The sequence below is a fragment of the Etheostoma spectabile genome, chromosome 4 (genome assembly GCF_008692095.1).
Source record: "Etheostoma spectabile isolate EspeVRDwgs_2016 chromosome 4, UIUC_Espe_1.0, whole genome shotgun sequence".
Lineage (NCBI taxonomy): Eukaryota > Metazoa > Chordata > Actinopteri > Perciformes > Percidae > Etheostoma > Etheostoma spectabile.
Window position 1 is genome coordinate 20,125,285 of NC_045736.1, and position 24,020 is coordinate 20,149,304.

At 38.4% G+C, this 24,020-nt stretch overlaps 1 protein-coding gene and 1 pseudogene across 1 annotated transcript; one reads left to right on the forward strand and one right to left on the reverse strand.

The window, feature by feature from the left end:
• Positions 1–10,710: 10,710 nt before the first annotated feature.
• Positions 10,711–14,329, forward strand: LOC116687838 (amphoterin-induced protein 1-like). The gene is made up of 2 exons (XM_032513482.1): positions 10,711–10,935; positions 11,293–14,329. The coding sequence occupies exon 2, from the start codon at positions 11,359–11,361 to the stop codon at positions 12,886–12,888; it is 1,530 nt and encodes a 509-aa protein (XP_032369373.1). The 5' UTR covers positions 10,711–10,935; positions 11,293–11,358; the 3' UTR covers positions 12,889–14,329.
• Positions 14,330–16,913: 2,584 nt separating this feature from the next.
• Positions 16,914–23,997, reverse strand: LOC116687576 (pepsin A-like; annotated as a pseudogene).
• Positions 23,998–24,020: the final 23 nt, after the last annotated feature.

The following is a 24,020-nucleotide window of genomic DNA, read 5'->3' on the forward strand; positions in this document are numbered from 1 at the left end:
CTGCCGTCTCCACAGGGTCCTAGTGTCCTCACCGTATTGTCAAACATTACCTTCCAAGATTAGATGCTGAATATTACAATGGAAATGTCACTGTAGTTGTTAGCATTGTAAGCAGATTTTTAGTGTGGCATGAGAAAATAAAATAGTTAGTCCAAAATCTTTTAAAAACTACAGTCTGGCGATGTGAGACCAACAGTAGGCCTACACATGTTACAAACTAAACCTTCACATCATCATACATAACATGTGTACATTGATTGTTATGCAAATATGCTAATCATATGTTGACGTCAGCAGGTTAGCATGCTGATGGGACCTTAACAGAGCCAAAACAGTCAGGCATGTTAGTTTGCTAATTTGACATCTCAGCCTAAAACACAGTTGCTGCATGTAAGTAGACCTACACTTCAAATCTGAGCCAAATAATACAGAGCTAAGCCTGTCACTCTACAGAGGAGGTAGATGGTAGTAAAAATATGCGGGCCAAATAGCCTATACAATTGTTTTACCCCCAAGTATCAAGGATCTAAAAAATAGTTCTCAATTTTTCACCTATCCAAAAAATATTTTTCTTGATGTGTAATTTGCATTACGGCCCAGTAGGGCTGCTAGCATGGCCAGTAAGAATTTTGTTTTACCTTGAGGGTAAATGCTTGAGAGATGTCTTCCAAGTTACCTCTTAACTCATAAATAGGAATGTACACAAAGCATGATGCCTCACCTTCATGTCTAATCCCTTGTTTTTTTACCCTCTCCTGGTTCATTATATTTGTCAGCCAGTAATGGTTCGGGTTGCAATTTCATGGACTTAATTGCCCTCCAGTACAAGATTTGCTGAAACAGGGAGGCATTGATTAGGCCAGGCCTCAGTCTCCACCTTCCCAGCTTCTCTAACTGGGGCTCTTGTTGCCACGGTGATCTTTTTCATATACAGTCCATCTCATTGCTCGGTCAGTGTGGGACAATGAAATCTGGGCTATTATGGGTAAAGGCTACGCTTCTGAAAGAGCAAGCATGAAGCAGCTTAGTCCTTTGATTTTTCATTTGCATTTGTAAGGTTAATCATAACACACATGACATTTGCATTTCATGTAAATCCCGTCTTGCACCTCTTTCACCATGAAGGAGCATGTTTTTATTTGCAGCACCTCTCATAATTTGATTTGTGATGGATATAGTTTACTAATAACCACATAATAATGGCATTGGTTAAGTCACCGTGAGAACGCAGGTCATTTGGATGAAATGCTATGCAGCTTTTTGCTTTCAGCACACAAACCAGTGATCTTACTGCATCAGGTACATAGACACAGTTACAGATGAACAATGTAGAAAGGTACTTGTATTGCATGTATTGCAAACTATTGAAAACAAGAGGTATTTTATTTTATTTTACTACTCCATGTGGGCTAAAACACTGCATACTGGAGCTGCAAAGATTAGTTGAAAGAATGGATGTACCATAACTAACTATTTTAAAAATCAATTGTTTGAGTCACCCCAAAAAAACAAAAAAAAAAAAAATATATATATATATATATATATATATATATATATATAAACCTTCCAGCAGTTTTCACTATTACTGATCCTTTTATCAAGAAAGTAATCGTCAGATTAATCGCTAATGAAAACATTACGATACAACATTGTAATGTTAGTTGAAGCCCTATCTCTATGCCACTCTTTACCAATATAAACCAACTCTTTTCAAAATTTCGTGTAAGCCTGTAATAACCTATGATCTTTTAAACCTGACTGATTACAAGCTAACGTCATCTGTCTCTTCCTGTCAATATTTGCAACAATGCCTGGACAGCAGAACATAAGGCAACACGATGCAACTGGGTGGACCAGTTTAATGGGCAGCGATTACTACTGTTGTCATGGGGAAGATATAAGACGTCTGGCAACAGTGTGTGTGCGTGCATCAGGTGTTGATTCATGACAAAAATAGTCTTGCTCGGCAGGCAGCACCAATCACTGCCACCAAAAATACAATGGTTTCCATGGCAACCTTGAAAATAGACTCCACGTTCGCACTCAGAAATAGCAAAGGACACTGCACTAACCCCAGAGAGCCCCAACCGCCAATAATAACTACCCATAGATATGAATGCACAAATATCAGCTGTACTCAGAATGAAAATAATGCCATTACATTTACCAAAACATAATTACCGCAACCTACACAAACAATCAACTCAGATTCATATGCACACTTGGCATGGGAAAACATTAACCAGCTGTGTGTTTAATAACATCAAAGCAAAAGCACAAAAAGGTTGTTCAGAGTGAAGGACAAATTCTTTACAAATGTTTAACATACCATGCCGAAAAACATTAGTCACATCATATTTTGTGGCATCTTGTAACTTTGTTGGAGTGATTCTGGAGATTAAAGGTAAAGTGATAAATGGTGCCTTGGAGACACTCGGGGTGGGAAGGTTTACATCGCAACACAGACCTTGACCGTGTGTGTATCCCAGGAGATTTATAATTTCTAATATGCATGTATTTGGCATTGTGAATTATATACTGTACATGGTGTTGTACATTATAAGTAATTCAAAATAGGGATATTGCTATTTTTAATCAATCACTGTGCTGCTGGAAAAGAGCTTTAGAATAAAACAGTAAAGGTTTCCTCTGAATTGCATTATTTTCAGGTAGCTGCTATGATGCAAAATGCATGTTTTTAATTAGTTACATTATGTATGTTGTTGGTATAATGATGATGATGATGATGATTTGACACCAACAACTGCGGTTGAATTGTTCCATTAAAACAATTGTGTGAACTACTGAAATTGAGAAGAAAAGAAAACTAATCCTGCACATTTTCAGTCACTTGAAGTAGAAGAAATGTTTCAGTCCTCAGACCTTCATCATAAATAAAGTGAGTGCAAGTTACTGACAATGTGCAAGATTCTTTTGTTATTTCACAGTCAGAGTTTACAATACGATACAAAGTTTCTGGAGAGCAAGCCATTAGTATGTGTTGTTAAACTTTTGAAATAAAAGTAGATGTTATTTGCTGTATCATGGTAACAGTGACTCTCTGCTTCATAATATGTTCCAACAAAATGCTCCTTTGTCGCAATGAGACTGCCATCGTTAGCAGTGAAAATGAGCGTCAGAGAAGGACAGGGGAAGATTTATAGCCTAACAAATGTATTTGTTTAATTTTAAAGGAATCACACAGACGTTTTTCTTTTACAGTAGTCTGTCAATCATAAGGTATCTTCCAAGAAGCAGGTTTACTGAGTTATCTGGATATAGATATTTTACTCAGCAAAGTAATCCAGATAACTCAGCAAACCTGCCTCTTGAACAGGCCCCTGAAAATGTCGCCTACACCAGATGGTGGCAGTGTGTCCACTATATTGTTCATGTGGTACAGAAGCTGCATGCTTCACCCACTGTAATAGCTTTAAGAACTGTTCTGGTATTGCATGGTTTTATAGCCACATGCAGTTATCCACATTACATAGCTTAATTGAACATGGATACCCAAACCTAACTGTGATACACTTGATACAACTGTGATTCTCATCCACACACACACAGTTCTCATGTCCATTTTTGTAAATAAACAGGCACAGAACAGGAACATTACACAGGCACACCCGACTGCCAGGGATTTGTTTATCTATTCTCTCTGGCTTTGAATGCGTGATACATTAGACATGTGCATGCTGTGTGAGCTCTAATGTCTTTGTTATTTCAATTCAGTGTATGAGTAAATATAAACCTACCAGTTCGTGTTATATAAAGTCCGGAAACAAAAAATAGTTTTACCTGTATTTCCATTTTGTTAACAAAAAACAAACACAAAACGTTACTCTACACTCAATTAGAGTCACATTAAAAGGAGAATGACAAATGCCACTGTGTATCCACACATGCATATGATGTGTACAAGAGCATCATGCCAGATCAGCTTGTATCATGACCAAAATATATTATTTCTGATCATCACAATGACCTGTCAGTAACAGTAACATGTCCAGTATCAGGTCTTAAAAAACAATTACATCAAGTGTTTTTCCAGGTGTGAGCTGCAAACAGCTCTTCTTAAGAAAAGATGCTGCATCTCATTTTGCTGATGGAGCGCTGTGGGCTGGGTTGGATATTGCCAGTACATGCTGCCACTGCCCCAGAGCTGTACCTCATTTATAAATCACAAGAGCACTTTAAATCTCCAGAGAGGGGAACGCCCATCCACAAGGCCGCTGCCGAAGTCAACCCTGCTATCTGATACTTCCCGAGCAAACGTACTGTATTGCATGCGTGTGTGCATGTGTGCGTGCATGCATGCGTGTTTGTTGGGGACTATTTTAACACATTACATGCATGTGAGGATTTTAGCACAGATTTTAGAACAACATTCCTAGCATCATAGCAGCAATGCAGTACATTTATACAGCAGAAGTCGCAAAATGTGCTTGTTTTCATGTGTTTGGTGTGTGTGGTGTGTGTGTGTGTGTGTGTGTGTGTGTGTGTGTGTGTGTGTGTGTGTGTGTGTGTGTGTGTGTGTGTGTGTGTGTTTCTTGCATGTGTATCTCTGTGTCCTAACACTAAAAACCCTTTGGTAATGATGGGTAATTACTGCTGTCCATGTCACATTATCATACAGTGAAGGTTGCAGATGCGTTGCTCCTGCACAGCTCAATCTCAGCAACACAGCTCTATATCTTGCTGAACCTAAAGTAATCATAACATGATTTTGTAGTTTAGTGAAGCCTTCTATCTCCATACTTTTACGATTTTTAGGTTTTCAAATAACTGACTTTTGTGAGGTCAGACAACTATTTTATGTTTATTTAATTTATTTTATGTTGTTTTCTCAACTACTACAATTATTATTATCATTATTTCTCCACTACAACAATTATTATCATTATTATTATAATTATTATTTTACTTTTCACCATTGCAATTCCTTAATTATGTTAAATATGTAAACAGTGTATAATAACATTCCTTTATGTAAATACCGTACATATCCAATTCCTTATATTTCTTTATTTCTTTATTTGTATTTCTACTCTATTTATAATATTTGTGCAACTGCAACAAAGAGTTTCCCTTCGGGGATCAATAAAGTATTTCTGATTCTGATTCTGATTCTGATTAAAAAACTCTACAAAACAAGACGGTTATTATTTCATGAGAAATGGGCATTTTGGAGATACATGCTTTTCATGCTTGTAAAGTGGCGACATGTGGTTCTGTAGCGTTGAGTGAGAGCTTGATGTTTTTTTTTTTCAATTTACAACACAATACAGCATGCGTCACACTTTCCCTTAATGCTCAGCAGCTCCATCATAGGAACAGTTTAACTCTGACCCTGAAAGCAGGACAGCATATATGATGAGGCATGCATTAAATTAATGGAAACAGAGACTGCAGCAGTATTTAGGACACAAAAGTTAAAAATAAAAAAAGGTGTCCTCCATCTCTTATAAATCCACCCATAAGTCCAAATTTGTCATGCATACGATAATTTGGGAGAGGATGTGAGCATGGAAACGATTAATGATGATGACGATGATGATACCATTCCTCAGGTTACAGCACTCTGGCTGAGCTGATCCATACATCCTCAAGGGGGACATTCAAAAGGTTTTTAATCTATTTCTTATTGGTAAGAGTTTATGCTTGCAAACATTGATCAAGCTTTTATCATTATCCAAGTTTTGACACATTCATCACATCACTGAAAGCATTGCTCATTTTCCATTGTGGAATAATCCATTGTGGAATAATCCATTGTGGAATAAAAAGGACACGTCAGAAGGAAGGACAGGCTACATTCACCAGTGGTAGAAAGGTTTTTCATCTTCATTCAGAAGAAAGCTCCTAAATGGGTTTTTTAAAATGTCACTGAATAAAGTCATATTTATCTGCCAGATTGAACCTATGGTCCGAAAGATTTATTTAAATGCTTAGAAGAAACACTATCTTTGACTTTGAGTAATCTGGTTTATTTAACAGGGAAGCAATCATTTCAGTTATCACTGCAAGGCCATGACACATAAAGAAATCTGCTGTTAAATTTCAACAAAACAATAGAAATGAGAATATGTGACACAAAAATGTAACTGTATTCTGTTGAAGTTACAAAAAAAATATGTAACATGATTACAGATACATTTTGTAACAATTGTGATTATTAGCAGGATTACAGTTTTTTATCCTACTCACCATGCACATGCGAACACATTAGAACATGAGTCTAACAACACAGCACTCTGGTCTCGAGTGAAACCATAGCTAACAGTTGCCAATTCATTATCATGGCCTTGGGGGAAGAAATGCTTTTACTGGGTGGAAATTTGGCCATTATTTTGTATTCAAAGCAGAAAAGAGGAACAACCTCACAGTATGGTGCAAGTTATGCCAATATTTGGTATAATCCAAAAGTGACAGAAAATAATCAAGTTTCATAATATAATATTGTGATACTTGGATTAGGTTACTGACTACATTTTTTTAACAGTTATTTAGTAATAAAACCCTGTTCATTTCAAAAGTAGGTTTAATTATTACATAACATTTCCATCTGTGGAGGACTTCTTGCGACGGGACTAGATTATTTAGCTTTTATTTATGTAAGGGATGTAAGATTGTCCCTTAGTGAGACCTCACAGTGTGACTCGATTCACCATTGAAATTGTAGATTTCTTGTCACAGTTTAAACCTTTTGATTGAAGACTTGCAGGATAAGACAAAAGAGGGCTGCACGTCAACCTTTTGGTACACGCTGACGTCATAATGTCCTCTCTGTGTTCACTCTATTCGCCCATTACATGGCAATCATTTTATACTGGATATGGTTCTCTCATTGTTTGCATCACCTCCTACCCTTGGCACCCATAGCAACCGGATCATTGCATTTTTACATTACCTTTTATGAGAGGGTGTCCCAGTGAAATGACCTTGTGTTCAGAAGATTGATAACAAGGTATTCAACTTTCAACTGTACATGAGCTGGATGGTCATCTGTCATGTTGACATCTGCATTGTCGCCCTTTTCACCTTCTTCAGCTTTAGACAAATCCTAGTCCTGGCATGTGTGTATGTGTTCTGGCTTTTATCTCGCACCTCTCATTACCAGTTTGTTGCCTTGCTCCTGTAATGACATAGCCTTCCCTGCCCATTTGTTCCATTGTTTATGTCCTGGATGCTTATTTTCCTATCTACCTGCCAGCCTGATGTGGGATGTAACTCTCACGGTCCTGATCGGCGGCAAAAGGGGCCATCAGAGTTTTTGTTGTTAATGTTATGTTTTCGGGAGATTGTGGCAGTGTTTCTTTTGATTAATTTGCTCTTAGTCTCTTGAAGATTTTTTGTGCTGAGTTTTTATGTTTCATTCATTGTGTTTGAACTTTCTGTGCTTGTGCTGTCTGTACCTGCTTATGTGTCCCTGTAGCCCTGTCCAAAATGTCTTCCCTTGTACACCTGTGTTGTGTCTATCCTCGTCCGCCTGCCTTTGTGTTGCCAGTCCTCGTTGTCTTGATACCCAGTCAGTGTTTTCCTCCTTGTTCCAGTTCCCTGTCCACTACAGCTGTGCATTGTCTTGCAAGAGCTCCTTGTATATTTAGTTTGTGTGCTCCCATTGTGTGCTAAATTGTAATGTGAAAATTACATTTAAGCAATGATTTCATACTATAATCTGCATGTATTGTTGATTATTCATATAAGTATTCACAAATGCCTTTCAGGGTGTATGACTTTTGAATCTCTCTTTGTTAGTCCTCCCTGAAGGAGAAGACGACTGTTAGTCTTTGCATTTTTCCTCCAAGGACAAATGCAACAACGTCTAACAGAAACCGTAGTCCAGAGCTATGGTTTTCACAGCAGGTCACCATAGCCTAACCAAAGACACAAGTTGTTCTTTTCCAGCTAAGACAGAACAACAAAGTAGAGAACTTTGACACACAAAAGGCAGATTCAGAAAGACTACAACAACAGCTCCAACTTGTCTGCCTAGGAAGATTAATTGTTGTACTAAGATTAGACTGTTTTCCAAACAAGGTATTCTTTTCTCTGGGGGCACAGGACATAAGGCAGAAGAATACTGTTGTAGGGTTGTGAGATGTTTGTCACTCTGTAGCTGATGTTTGCATTGTGAAAACCGTTCTTGTCATTTGCTTGTTCTCTGCAGAAAATAATTAAAACTTCAGTTCAGTTTTACAGCCTGTCTTTATTTTGTTTCAACGAAGTCTGACTTCCAACATATTCTTGCCGTACAAGAAACTTCCACAATAAAATTTGCAACTATATCCCAAAGCAGCTGGTGTCAATTATTTATTGAAAACTAGTTGAGAAAAAGCACAATATAAATTGGTGTGATAAGGCCTGCAGGTAGACCTAACAGGTAGGTCCTGTTTAATTATCTAATCTAGGTTTCTTGTTTCAAAATCCAATTTAAAAGCAGTTATATTTGATATTGTTATCAAAATAATATATTAAATGACAATGTGACAACTTGAAAGGGGACACACCTCCGCTATGGTGAGTTTAATCTTGTTGGTTAACATTTTTTCTGCTACTTTACTGTTTTGGTTCACTTTTATTACTCTCATAGCCTTGTTTTTAGCTGCAGATGTTTTCGGAAAAGTGGTGTTCACAACTTGTTTCTGTAGAAAAAGATCTTCAGTGTTTTGGTTTTGTGCCTATATGTCGCATTTTCTTAGAATCGTGCATGTAATCACATTATCACATTGCAAACCTGGGGTCAGGTATAGAAAACTGTACACATTGCACAGAAAGTAGGAGATAGATAAAAAGCAAGGGCTGAACTCTAATAAAGACTGGTCAACTCTAGGAGATATAACTAGGAAAGCGTTTGATTGACATGATAACTAAATGTACAAGCTATGGTGCAACATGTTTAAGTCCTACTGATGACTATTAAAAGTGTTTATCCAGTTCCCAGGACATGACTCTAAGCTGTTTATGTTAACCGCATGCGGATATTGATCCCTTGCACACTGCTCCATGCACATCACGTCCTATACCAAAGACTGCTGCAGCTGTAGTTCACACACAACGTGTCATGGTTGTCCATGTGTCAAGCTCATGTTTTAGTTCTTTTTCTGTTTTCTGTTGGTGTTTCTCGTTTCCTGTTTTATTTTGAAGTCTCTCTGTTCCCTTATGTGTTGTCTTGCTTTTCTTCGTCTTTTGATTTCCCCTCCTTTGTAATTGTCTGATGTCTTTCACCTGTTTACCTGCTTGGTGTCACCTGCCCCTTGTTATTCCTCATTTACTTGTGTATTTAGTTCCTGTGCTTTCTGTGTCTGTTGTTGGTGGATTGTCAATTGCCGTTTGTCATTCCTTGTCTGTCCCTTGTGAAGGGTTCCATCTTGTGTTTTTGTGCTCTTGGATTTTTTGCCCGTTCCTTCCATGTTCCTGTTTTTTCTGGATTTACTCACCTGCTCAGGTTACATGTTTGTAAGTCACTTTGTGTTTGCAATAATTTTTTTATTTCAAACAGCCGCACCCTCTTTGTCTTCCTGCGCTTGGGTCTTAACCTCACGAACCCTGACAGTATCCACCAACTATGTATGACCCCAGCAGTTATGAAGTTTGTACTACTATTTTACCCTCTGGACTCGGTCAGTGAGGGTCTTATGAGTTTTTTCCACAATGTTCATGAAGAGGACCCTGCTTTTTCTAGGCAGCTCTTGGACACTCCCTGGCTGTCTACGGAGCAGGGCTGGAGTCCTTGGAGCTGTACAGCGGGCCAGAGCCCTCAGTACTGTGCAACGGCCCAGTGTCTACGCAGAATGTTCTTCCAGAACCACCGCTGACATGCAGCCTTCCAGAACCTCAGCTGGCGTCCAGCCGTCCAAAGCCAGCTTCCAGCGCTCCCAGAATCCGTCGGTCGCCTGTCTTCAGCCCAGCTGAGCTGAACTGGCCTGCTCGGTCTCCACGCCTTTGCCGCTGGCCGCCTTGGGGGAGGGGTTCTGTCGTGCTTGTTGTGTCAAGCTTCTGTTTAAGTTGGTTTTCTGTTGGTGCCATTTCCTGTTTTATTTTGAAGTCTCTCCGTTTTTGGTTTTCCCGCTTTTGTAATTGTCTGATGTCTTTCACCTGCCTTTGTGTCACCTGCCCCTTGTTATCCATCATTTACTTGTGTATTTTGTTCCTGTGCTTTCTGTATCTGTTGTTGGTGGAGCGTCGTTTGTCGTTCGTCAATCCTCGTCTGTCCTTTGTGAAGAGTCCTGTTTTTCATTAATTTTTTTTATTTCAAACTGCTGCTTCCTCCTCGTCTTCCTGCACTTGGGTCCTAATCTCACAAACCCTGACACAATGAGTGTTTGCCCTGTCCTTCACCAGCGTAATAAGATAAACCAGAGGGAAGGACTTCAAAGACATCATCACACTGAATCAGCCATTAGTTCTTAATGCCTCCCTGAGGACTTCTCTTTGTTTTAGGAAAAATGCATCATGATAATGGACAAAATAATAATGTAATAAGCACTGGGGAAAGAAAAGTCAAAAGGGACAGCCAGCCTTTGGCAATCTGAAGCTCACCTACCTCAAAGACAGTTCATTCCCAGTTGTTCCCCACACCGCATGACAATTAACATTCAACATGTTTAATACAAATAATGTATGGCTGTCAGCTTAATAGTAGTGCACAATCTGAAGATGAAGTGAAGTGTAATACCAATAATTGAGAGGGGGGGGGGGGGGACAACCCCCAGCTCCGCTGTTTGCTCCCCTCAGATCAACTATCAGATGGTTGCATTTCCTCATCAGCGCGGACCGCAGACAGGCTTTTCCCCGATCATTCTGTGCGTCCCGGTGATCGTTGCTGCTGCTGTGATGAAGACGAAACTGTCCTGTAGTGGATTGTCTCCAAGACCGGACTGTTGACGACTCTCCCCTTTTCTCTTCGGATCTTAAGAAACCAACGATAAGGTAAAGTCGGGCGGGACACTACAGCCTGGGACAAATGTCTCTGACACGGAGGAGATTTAATGATGGTCGAAAGAAGCATGTGAGACAGTAGGCTACGTTCATAATCTTTTAGGATCTATATAAAAGGTCTTTTTTATTAATATGATGCCGAGATGTAGATCGCTATTTCATTAATTTGCGTTATGACGACATGTTTTGCTGACCACCCATAACCTTTTGACTATCTAGTGAACTGGCTGCTGCAATGCACCTCTGGGTGCATTAGAGCATGGGATGATGTGACCATTAATGACATGACATCTTTCATTTGGATTTTCAGTAAAACAGTGCTGATTTATTGATCTTATGTCCATACAGCTCCATGACTCTCCACTGTGACGACTAGAACACATCCAGACTGCTGTAGTTTATTATCCTGACAGCATGTTGGGGTCACTCTGGATTTCCCATGGTGCCACCAAAGTGTTCAGAGGAAGAAGCTTCATCACAGTTCTATCTCTGGCTTTATTGTTGCCCACAGTGAGAGTCAGTGCACAGTTAATAGGAAGCCCTCTGGACTGCAAAACTTGTGTGTGCGCCAGCAACATTGTTAGCTGTTCCAAAATGAATCTAACCAACGTTCCCACCACTCTTCCACAATATACAGCTGTTCTGGACCTCAGCTTCAACACCATCACCAAGCTACGTGCTGAATGGACCCCCAAAACTCTCAGCAGACTACACAGTCTGCTGCTAAGCCACAATGGCCTCACCTTCCTCTCCTCTGAGGCGTTTGTGTATGTGACAAAGCTACGTTACCTGGACCTTTCCTCCAATGGCCTCCGCCAGTTGGACGAGTTAATTTTTGAGCCGCTGGAGCACCTGGAGGTGCTGCTGCTTTACAGCAACCGCATCTCTCAGATAGATCGCACTGCCTTCTCTGGCCTCGTCAGCCTGCAGAGGCTCTACCTGAGCCAGAACCAGATCTCACGCTTTCCCTTGGAGCTGGTGAAGGAGCGGAGCCGGCTGGAAACTCTTAGGCTGCTGGATGTGTCGTCCAACCGAATCAAATCCCTGCCCCTCTATGAGCTTCAGGCTCTGCCTGCCTGGATCAAGAATGGCCTGTACTTTCACAACAACCCTCTGACCTGCAGCTGTGAGGTGCATGACATGATGGCACGGTGGTACCTTAAGGGGCTCAGCTCAGCCACGGACTTCAAGGACAGCCACACATGTGTGTTACCAGGCCAGCAGAAAGAGAAAATGGTCATACTGGACCTGGACAAGCTCTATTTGAACTGCAGTGAGGTCAAAATGATAGACAAAGAAACCTATCTGGAGCAGTTCCTGCTCCTGGACTGTGACACCAGGGAGAAGGACATGATGAAGAGCTGGGCGCTGCCTGGAAACATCCCACTGTCTCCAGAACACAAGACTGCTTTGATGCGTCCAGATGGCAGCCTCCAGATTGGGCCCCTGAAGGCAGAGGACTCAGGGGTGTACACTTGCTATGCCACCAGTGACTTATTTAATGAGACGCTGTATGTATCTGTAATGGTGATGAATTCCACCAAAAGTGGTGGACTGGAGAACCTAAAAACGGCCTATACCACCCTCGTAGCATGTCTGGTCAGTTTAGTTATGGTTCTCATCTACCTCTATCTCACACCCTGCCGCTGCGCCTGTTGTCCAGGTCAGGGCCTGAATAAAAGCGATCCCAGAGACAGCCTCCACTCTTCAACTGTAAGTATCACTCAGACACACGAGGAGACGGGGCAGGAAAGAATGGAAGGTGGGGGCTTTGCCTACAGACATGTGGCCTTCTTGCAACCCAAGGACCAGCTGGAGCAGAACGGGAGGTTGAACCCAATAGGCGAGGAAGATGAGGAGTGGCAGGGGGACAGCAGGGAGAGAAGGAGGTCTGACGCGGAGTCTGTCAGCTCCGTGTGCTCCGATACTCCCATGGTGGTGTAAAAGTCAGCGGCACAGCCTGGAGGGTAAGACAGTGATGGCTCAACCCATGTGGCTGTTGTCACAGTAGTATGTACTGTTAATATATGATAACAACATTATATTATTATTATTATTATGAATTAAAAAACAATTCAAAACACCCCAAAACATTGTGAAAATGCAGAGAAATTTAGTTAAAAATTATTTGTGACCCAAAATATTTTGAGTTATGCATTTACAGTTCCTCAGTTGTCACACATGATTGTAACTGTTATTTCTATAACTAAAACTTAATTACCTTTTGGAAAAAATGAAATTAATGCTTCTATTGTTTTAATTTTTCTGCAAATCATTGGCTGGACCTGCAAGAAATTGATATGCAAGTAAAAAACTTAAAAACTTTTTTTTAAACTAAAATATTTAAACCTCAAAAGGTCCTAACTCTTAGCATTAACAACAGCAGGAAACAACTTACTTCTGAATAACCCGAGGCTGTAATTTAAATAAAGGTTATCCAGCTTGTTATGCACTGGGAGCACAGCACTATGAAGATTAGAAGTTTTAAAGTTGTTGGACAAAAGTTTTTGCTTGAAAGAGAAGCTATTTTTTATGCAGAGCGTGCAGAGTATTAACTCTGCAAGATGTTCAACATTTTGCTGTGTTTTATTTTTTACTGTTTGGTTTTGTCAGCCTTCACAGCACACGGTACTGTAAGGATTACTCTTACGCAATTTTATCTATTTATATTATTTCAGATTGTGTGTGACTTGAGTGTCAATGCTCAATTAATGATATTTGTGTTTGAGCTTCTGTTGAAGTGTTTTTTTTAAATACTGCTTTGTATGCAAGTATATTTTAAGTAATTTAAGATTCTGCATAACTACAGAATCATTAGCCCAGCCTTTTCTGAAACATATTTTAACTGTAATTTGCTTTAATCAATAATAATTTCTATAAAATTTAGTTTGAATCGTTTCTCTATAGCAAGAAAAAACAGATAAACAGATAAACCAAACTAGTGTTGTGGCATTTATTAATTAACAATGACCACATACACACTGTGGGTATTACTGGCTGATATCTAGTTGTGTACGTCAATAAATACAACTTTTGACTGTTAACAAACAAATGTACATGAAATATTTATTCAAGATTAGCCAGTTAATTGACACAGCATATGTAATTGCAGCTTACTTTCCAGGTGACACTGCAAAAAACAGAAACACCAGATTCCCAGTAGTTGTTAGACAAAGATTTGAATTTCCTGATTGTGTGCTTATTCTAACCATTTTAGGCCTAATATGCAGTAATGGCATTTTTTAAAGAGACTTCATAAGTACATAAAAAACCTAAAGGATCTAGAAAAATAGCCCAGTTGACCGCTGACCACAGTCTGTGTAGCTGCTGCAGATTTCAGGCTCAATTCTTCAGTAAACTGTTTATAAAGAGTTTATTATGTTAAAAAAAAGTTTAGACCAGATGCATGACAGTGTGTTCAAATTACAAAAACAATCCTACTTTATTGTTACAATGCAGTGAAAACAATATGTTTAGTGTCAGATTGAGACATGCTAACATGAGTGTACATCCTGTCATATTGGACAGTTACAGTAATAGCAGCTGGGAAGCATTGCCCAAGGGAAACAACTGAGAGCGAGTACCAAATACTGAATGCTTCTGGGCATTAGTGCCCAACCCTCAACAAGTCAGTAAATGCCAGCCAGCCAGCAGTCTCATAAACACAGTCAGAAATAGCAGCTTGTTGTGCAGCCAACACAGGCTGCCTGACGCAGATTAAATAGCAAGAAGTAGCCGTTTCAGTTACGTTGCTGAAATACCTTTCAATTGTTGATTTTAGAGGCTCACATCATGACGTAAATGGTGTCAGAACAAAGTGGTATATGCACACAAGGATATAAATCAGGATATAACAGAAAATAGAGACCTGTACTAATAATGTTTTCACAAACTTAAAGTCACTTTGGCTCTGTTGTTGATGAATGATGGTCACAGAACACAGTTTAAAGTAACACTACTAATACAAAAATAAACATAATTATTAATATTACTAATGGAATAATAAGAGTGTGAAGCAATTTAACATCAAAACACACCTTTACCAGATGATAGATGTAGCATGTACAGAAAATGTACTTTTATTTTGAAGGAACCATTGTTTATATGCGGTGACTTCTCATGGTGCCTTTTTAAGATAATTTACACCTTTAATACATGTCTCTGTGGGAATTATAGTTATTACATCGTGAGCCTGGTCAAATAGTATTATAAGCTACATCATGAGTAACTTTGATTTATATCTCTCAAACAGGGAGCATATCTACTGTATGCTAATGTTGTACATATGTATTTTTCCATCTAAAAGTTACTCATTATAACCAAAGACTAAGTTACATGCTAAAAATGAATAATCTACATGTTAATTGTTCACAGTCAGCAGTTATATTGTCATTAGTATGTTGAGGTTACCTTCTGTTTAGCACAAATAAACGCATAATATAACATATGCAATCCTGTATAAGGACATATTATTTTCTGTATGTCTATTACTGTATTGTTCCTGTATTTCATAAACTAGAAAAATATGGCAACAAAGAGTGAATGATGTCCATTATATCCTGTAAGGTGAATGCACAGAACGTTAAAGAAAAGAAAAGAAAGTTAAAGGAATAGTTTAACATTTTTGAAATACATTTATTCACTTCACAACTCTTAGTGATATCAATCTTCTCATCTGTCTGCAACAAAGCTATTCCTTAAACTGCATAGTGCTCCAAATGTGACAGAAAAGATATGATGATGACCTGATTTTAACATCTGTTTAGGCTAAGATTAGTTTGTGTATCACATAATGACACAGCCTTGTTCACTTAAGGGTGAAACAAGAGGCCACACAGCTCGCTGGAACCGAAACCGAACACGCAGGGTGTCTTATTTTATTGCACCTGTACCTCAAACTTACTTCCTTCTGGCAACATTCGGTGCTGCTGGCCTCTCACCCTTATTCGGCTTGTTGACCACAGGATCTCCCTGAGCAGAGTTAGCATTCTGGTTCTGCCAGGACAGAACAGTCAGTTCCCAGTAATCCGTATTATATTGGCGTCCTGATGTTTGATGTCAAATTTAGGTCTCACAGTTCCATTGAAAGAGTCATATCTTTACGTTTGTGTAGTTATAGCAATGACCGTTATCACTGTGTGAAACATGCTACATCACAGTTATTCATGTGTCAGTGCCAGAGAAAATGTGTGCAGAATCATTATTCAGAGGCATTGCTTTGTAAAGAAGCTGGTCCATCTCTCTGACAAACATTGCAGTGTGAAACCTAACCTGCTGTCCTGCAGCCCCTCTGCAGGATGAATGATTGAAAAGGTCTGCAGGGATGCCCGTGCTTCCTGCTTTTGCTGTCTCATGTTACCATGTTTACCCACAGCACAGCAGCCAGGTGTATGTAACTAGACTGAACCTATGTGGAAAATGCAATTCAGTATTTACATGGAATTTAGAGTTTGAAAGTATTTCATTTTTAAAATGGTAAATGGAAAAAAAAATCTTAAATAAAAGTTCATAGGAGGTAGGAGGAGTGGGTTAATGATCTCTATGTGGATGCATGTGTAAAACGGAAAAGAGCTGAATGACGCATCCCTGCAACTCTCAGGTTATAATTAGAACAAATGCAGCAGCCTAAAGAAAATCTCCGATCACTTAACATCACAGACACAGATGGCATTAATGTAAGTCGGCACCTGTTGACAATGAATGACTGGCAGTTCTGTGTTTTAGAGACTGAATTCTAAGTAAGATGACTCATCCACTCCTCAGGCCCCTCCCAGGAGAATCACATGAATGGTGATGTGACTGAATGTGCAGCACACGGAGTTCTCTGCCATCCAGTGGCCACCAAAGCACAGCTCCATATAGGAGAAAAACGTAGGTTGATTCTTGCCTTTGCAGAATATTCTAGAAATACTTTACAGGCATTTGAATCCCTGAATTCCACCTTTAAAACAAAGACATGCTGACTTTACGGTCTGAAAGGTATTATTTTATAAGTTCCGTTCACAGACATGAAAGTTTTTACAGGAATCGTGGTGATACAAAATAAAATAAATTTCTTTATAAATATCCCAGAGTTTCAGAGCCTTAGGCAAATGGCTAATATCATTTTAAACTGACCCAGCTTTTCACATGCATTTACACAGCCTGAGCAAAGCCCACCCTGTTGTTGTTGATGTCGAAGGCAGTGTACAACTGCTGCACGAAGACCTCACCCAGGATCCAGGTGCCAGATGCAAACCTTGTTCTGCACCCAGAGGCACACTGAGGAGAGAGGACAGAGAGCATGACTGAAGGCAGCAGAGCAGCTTAATCACTTTAGGTTATCTAAATACTGGAACATATAAGTCTACATATGCTACTTTTTAAAGTTTTTTATTGACAAAAATCTGGTACCACTTTCTAATATTGCATCCATAAAGGGTTTCCATGTTGCAACTAATGCATTTTGAAGGATGTACTTTGTAGTGCTATTGAACTGTATTGTATTATACAGTTATTTAGAATACCCTCATTAATGCAAATGGTGTGGACAAAATAATAAAAACACCTGGCAGTATAACAGAATAGAAAATTATAACCATAGAAATTAACCCATTATATTTGATGATTATAACATTTTAGCTAAAACTAATAACTAATGCAGCAAACTGACAACTGAATGTTTAGTATATCTAACAATCTCACTTTTATGTAGTTTCTGGAACAGCTCCTGTATATAATAGATCACTCTTCAGCTATATGCTTGTGTCATATTCATCCTGTAAATTGGTTCTCTACACTGTTTTTACACATATTTAGAGCTACTGAGAACTGGAGTCAACTTAGTGTCAACATGCTTAAATTTGATTCAGATTTTTATTCATATAAATATAAATCATTCAGAATTTTTTTTAAAATACCTTTATCTAGTGTTTAACAGGCTTTGTCTAAAACCATTTCCTCAACCATGTACTTCTGGAACCAAGCCGCTGAACATTCATACCATAATCCATTTATCGTTCATGCATAATAAAGGGATATGGATTTATCGCTTTATAAATAGCCATCAAGTCTTGAGTTGAGTATATGAATGGCTTGGTATTAGACAGGTTAGTATTGCAGAGTCCCTTCAGTGTTCGTCCTGATTAAATAAAGATTTTAAAAGACAAGGCAAGTTCTACTGCTGGAGGATATACATTGCTAAAAAGAATTTCTCAAAACCTGGCAACCTAAAAGTTGTCCATATTAATGAATTATTAATACTCTATAAAGCAAACATTGCTCTAATAATGGCTTAAATTATTAATTGCTTAATAAATGATTTATAAACATTGATGAAGCCAATAACTATTAACTCTTTAAGTATGCCTTAGAAAGTGTGACCATACATCACTTTGTGCTTAAAACACAAACCTTTATGACGTAGGCTGATGGAGGGAGAGCAAAGCTGTAGCCGTTTATGTAGAACACAATGTCTTGCAAGAGATCTGTGTTACTGCGGCTCACCGCAGCCTGAGAGACAGATAAACAAAATGTTAAACCCAGAACAGGTCACTAAACATATCTGAGAAGTCTCCCAACCAAACCCTATATTTTGTGAATACCTTTGCTAGGCCCGATGATGAAAGAAGCACCAGAGTCCACTGATGCTGCACAACTCCCTGAGCATGCAACAATGTTCCAATTGGTGGTGATACTGCAACATAAATAAAGTATCACTAGAAATGCATCTGTTACATACATCAGAGGCAAGAAGAAGATCTCCAAATAATTTCAACTGTGAAGTGGCTATGTTGTGTTTAAAAAAAAACATGGACATTTAAACATAAAACGGCAAACTACCTTTGTATTTGGATGTTCCAAACGTTAGTGGCCTGATACAGAGGGATCGATCCACTGAATGCTTCATGAATTAACATACTAACCTCTAAAGAACGGGAGGCACAGATATTGTTTATAAGAAGATGAGAGCACTGCACCATTCATAAAAACACCATCTTGCACATGAAAACGTTTTTCGGCATCGTGAGAACATGTTCTGTGGGATTTTGCCCTGGTTCCACATTTTGTCAAATATAGGTGTGCCTCCTTCATGTGATAAGCCAGGGACGGCCGGATCAAGAATCCCATCCCAGGGTAAAAAGCCCGGGAAAGCTTCCTTTGTTACAGTGAGGCCGAATATCTGGTGCTCCACGTAGAGATTGTTTATGTGATAGCCAAAATGTGACTTCAGCTTTTGTGTTTTGTGCAAATACGCCCCCACAAAAAGGGTCACAAGATATTACTGAGGCGTTGTGAGGTGATTGAAGGGATGGGAAAGTAATGGTTTATTTTTTGGGAGGTTTAAAGCAACTCATAACTCATAGACATCTGAAGGGGGCCCCAACTAGACACTGCTTTTTTGTAAGGGGTTACAAGCCAAAAAGGTTTAATCATAAAAAAATGTGTTGTATTACATAAGCTTATCTGGTTTGTTTCATGTAAAATGTTAATTAGAAATTTACCTAATTGCAGCTTTCGAATATACGTTGTGTGGCAAAAAGTACAATGTTTCACTCTAAAATTTTAATAAAGATAATTAGTTACTTTCCACCGCTGGCCAGCAGAAAAGTGAATGTTTAATCCTCACCTTTATGAGACCATATCCAGTACTTCCTGCTGCATATCCACCGCCGTATGAGACGGAGAAAGTGGAAGATGCTAAGCTGTTGAACTTCACATGTTTGTCTAGTGACAGAAAACAAGAGAAACTGGTGAAAGACAGTACATTTTGTTTCTTTTTTTGTTTACAAAAAGGCAGCTTAAAGTATCAAGAACATGCAAATAGTGTCAATTCAGCAAAACAGTAAGAATTAGGGCTGAAAATAACAATTATTTTCATTAACGATTAATCGTTTTGTCTACAGAATTCTCCCTAAAGTATTAAAAATGCTCATAATTTCCCAGAGCCCAAGGTGGGATATTTAAAATGACTTGTTTTATCCGACAAATATTACAAAATCATAAGATATTCAGTTTGTCATCATATATCACAAAAAACTCAAATCCTCACATTTGAGAGAAGAACCCGCAAATGTTTAGCATTTTTTGTTGAAAAATTACCGAAAAAATAAATCAATTTGCAGCTATAACACAGAATCATCACTATGTTACATCATTCTGACCATGTACCTTTATCATTTTACTCACCACAAGCAGAGCAGGTCAGAGGAACCGCTGTCAAAGACAACTTTAAAGAACGGAGGTGGCGTTCCAAAGCCAATCTTGCGATAGTATGTTGTCTCCAAAACAACATTATTTCCTCAGTTATAGTGTTTTATGAATACACAGGGCAGACATACAGAAATTACATGCTACTTACATCTGGGTCAAAGGTCATGGGCACCTCACTCTGCTCATTCCTGGGGAGAAACCTTGCTGCTGTGTTGAATGGAAACTTCCTCCTGTAGTCTTCGGCCGCTCTCCTCCAGCTGCTGCCTGGCTGACTTCTCTCCGATGTTAAACCGCCTGCTCAGGAGTCCCGTTAAGGGGGAAGTCAGCCAGGCAGCAGCTGGAGGAGAGAGGCCTGTTTATAGCACGTATTTAATGTGGAAGCATACTCACAAACATTTTTTTTTTTTTTATTTAAATCTCAGACCTCATAACTTGTCCTAAAAAGGCGTTTCAGTCTAGGAGTCATCTAGGCAAGTAGAACGTGAAAATAAACTAAAGTGTTCTGAGCTACAAAAGGTAAAGGGCTGGTCTCAGAAGGGGGCTGATCATAAACGGCTGGATTTATGTACGTGACATTTTTATCCAAAGCTTTTTATAATTTGCCTCTCATTCACACACTGACTGCAGTGATACCAGGTGTGGGTGCTACTAATACAGTCACTAGTTTAACATCTTTAGGGTGGATTTTCTACTGTTTATCCATTCTCTGATAAATAAAATCTTAAACTCTTAGTCTTCATAGGCCATGTTGGGCCCTAAACTCTTTTCTTCATAGAGGTGAAAGCACAATCTGAATAATAATTAATTTCTGAAACGGTTTCTTTAATCAAAGTAAACTTGGACCAGATATTGGCATCAAAGGTAACACACCCAAATAAACAGCGTAAATATGTTGTTGGATAGAAATTGCTACATAAGTAATAATGCTACATAATGAGTTTCACCTTTTCCATTGACTGTTAATAATGTATCTGAATGTACTGAATAATGAAAAGAATGCCTTAAGGTAACTTATGATCCCAAAAGGTATTACTATTACATTTTTTGTCTAGTTTAGATACATTTATATGCATACTATACAATGTTATAGATGGAAATGTCCATTGTTTATTTACAGGCCTGTTCCACACATCACTGATGAAAACAGACCTACATCCTTAATAAACCATGTGATGTTTAATCATTCGGTGTTAAGACTGTGTAATAAAAGACAGATCAATTTTAAATGAATAAGGGGTTGTCTAGTTCTGTGTTTTAGTTTTATGTGGTGGGGAAATGGATTTTCTTGGAGCAGCTTTCTAATACAGTGCAGATATAACTGATTAAACCAAAAAAGTTATCCCTGTGTCAAGCTTGGAAGTTGCCATGTTCAACATACAATATGCTTTACTTTATTTTAGACAATTAGAGATTGAAAAGAGCTCCTTTCATTTGATATTTTCAACTAAAAGAAAAATTCAGTTTCTCCCACACTCCCACATATGTACGCTTTATAAGTGGTGAAGGACCGGTGAGATTTGACCTTTCCCAGACAGCAGGCTGAATGCGTTTCTGTTGACTCTTCTCATCTACTGCGTGTCCTTACAGAAATGTAAAGGATTATTTGATAAAGCAACTTTAACGGTCCTAATAATATAATAGTTTACATTCACATTGTGGCGGCTTGTGGCCCGCAGGTAAAATTGTTGTTGTAAATGCCTGTAGACCAAATGTTATTGATATTAGTGAGAAAGAAGTTTAATATCTCATAAAATTCCTCACCCATCAACCGGACAAGCTTATCGCATTACTTACAAAATTAATTTTAAAAAAAATCATCAAATGTATCATTTTTCCTTCTAGGCATGTCTTCTATCTGTGTGCTATGGCAGTTTAATATGACACCATCCAACTCTGCCCTCTAGAGGACTGAGACGGAATAGATCACTTTGGGAAAAAAAGACAAAAAGTCAGAAATTGTTTCGAGAATAGCTGCTTTTATTCAAGCACTGATCAAATTCAACTTACATTATTAATATAAAATACTAAAAGGTGCATAGTTGAAAACAATTTTAAACTGTACTCACCAAGGCTGTTTCTCATCGGATGAATTCCTTAAATGTGCAACAGCTTTTCAGTGTGCACTCATACCTCCAGAGTTCACTGAAGCTGTGTAGAGTAGAGCTCACATTGCAGGTAAATGGGAGTCTTTTAAAGAGGACACGGACGGCTTTCTTTCTTTGCTGCCTCCATTCTGTGGTGACAACCTGAAATACTGAACCTTTTAATTTAAAATAACTAACAACAAAAAAATGTTTAAGCACGGTTTAGTCCAAAAGAGTAATACAAACATATAAAAGGCAAAAAAGCTATTCCATATTGTATTCACACTTATATAATCATATTTGGGTAAGCCCTACATTTAGGGTGCACACACACACACGCACACACACACACTTTCTGAAAGACACTTAAAACAGGACCAAGACATTTCTTTTAAAAAGTACCTAATTAAAAGTACCTAATTTTGATTCAACAACTCACAATAATACATACACAGTAAATACAGCATAGGATGTTCATCAGTGCTTTGTTCTAAACTTGTTTAGTTCATTGCCAGTTTCTGTCAGTCACAGGCAGCGTTCTTTTCTCAAACACAGGAAACAAGAAAGTCTGAACTAATAACAGTGAAGTAGGCACGGACTGTGTTGCAAACACCGCAAACAGCCAACAGGTATTAGATCAAGTAAGACCTCAATAACTTTTATGGTTCAGCTAGTCATTAAATCAGGGCACTTAAGGTGCCCTGATTTCCCAGTTATCTCAACTCAAGTGTTACATACAGTAAACATTCCCTTACTATCTATTGCAGTATCCTAACATCACTAATCAAACTAATTAGACTCTGGCATTATTTTATTAAGTTTGCACACGTTGACAGCCCACTGTGTGATCAATTATACCACTTTTCTTGTGCTCCTACTGAGGAGAGATTTTTCTGCTCTATCTAAACCTTTTATGCACCGAAAGCTTAACTATTATTTCTCAATAATAAATTGCTGTACAGTGAAATATCTTAATCAATTTAAAGAAAGCTACATGGGTTGGATGATGTAAAAACAGATGATAGCTTGCTGAAGCCCACAATAATTTTAGAAATATTCCCATAACCATCTTCTATTCTTCCTATTTGCGATACTTATTTCGCAGTAGCTAATGTTTCAGTTATTATATATATATATATATATATATATATATATATATATATATATATATATATTTTATATATTATGTTATATATAGCACAGACCATTTGGCCTTTTGTGTTTACAAGTTTGCTTTTGTTGCTACTAATTTACAATCAGCTATGACCAGTGGCGAAAGGTGACTACATTTTACATTTATCATACAGCAACTACAATACAACACAGGATTGTCGTACAAAATGTACATTTGCTCCAATTATTTAGGAATTCACATGTGCGGCTGTCTTTGTTGTTGAGAGCTATAGTAGTTGCTGCACAAATTGCTGGTGTATTTGTGACCGACACTGTAAAATGTATTTGTAATTTCACAAATAAAACCAGACAAAATATACCCAAGGTTGAATCTGCAAAAAGCACCAGCGGTCCTACTTTTAGCACTGACAGACAGGATATTTTCTTAACAAACCCATACCTCAAAAATGTTGTTGGTCTTTCTAAATTGTCTGACAATCTTAACAAAAGCTGTGCATTGATTTGATATTTACCTCAAGGACATTACATTGTAAGTCATTCTGATGATCTCATCACCTTCCAACCGCTTTGTCAAACAAGGCCTAGTGCGTTTGTGGTTGTCCTACACATTTTAATACGTACCCAAGTCAGGAGTTTGGGTCATCTTGATACTTTACCTGTGAGACA

Excerpts from the sequence above, each read along its gene's own strand:
- LOC116687838 (XM_032513482.1), top strand. The coding sequence starts at position 11,359 with ATGTTGGGGTCACTCTGGATTTCCCATGGTGCCACCAAAGTGTTCAGA.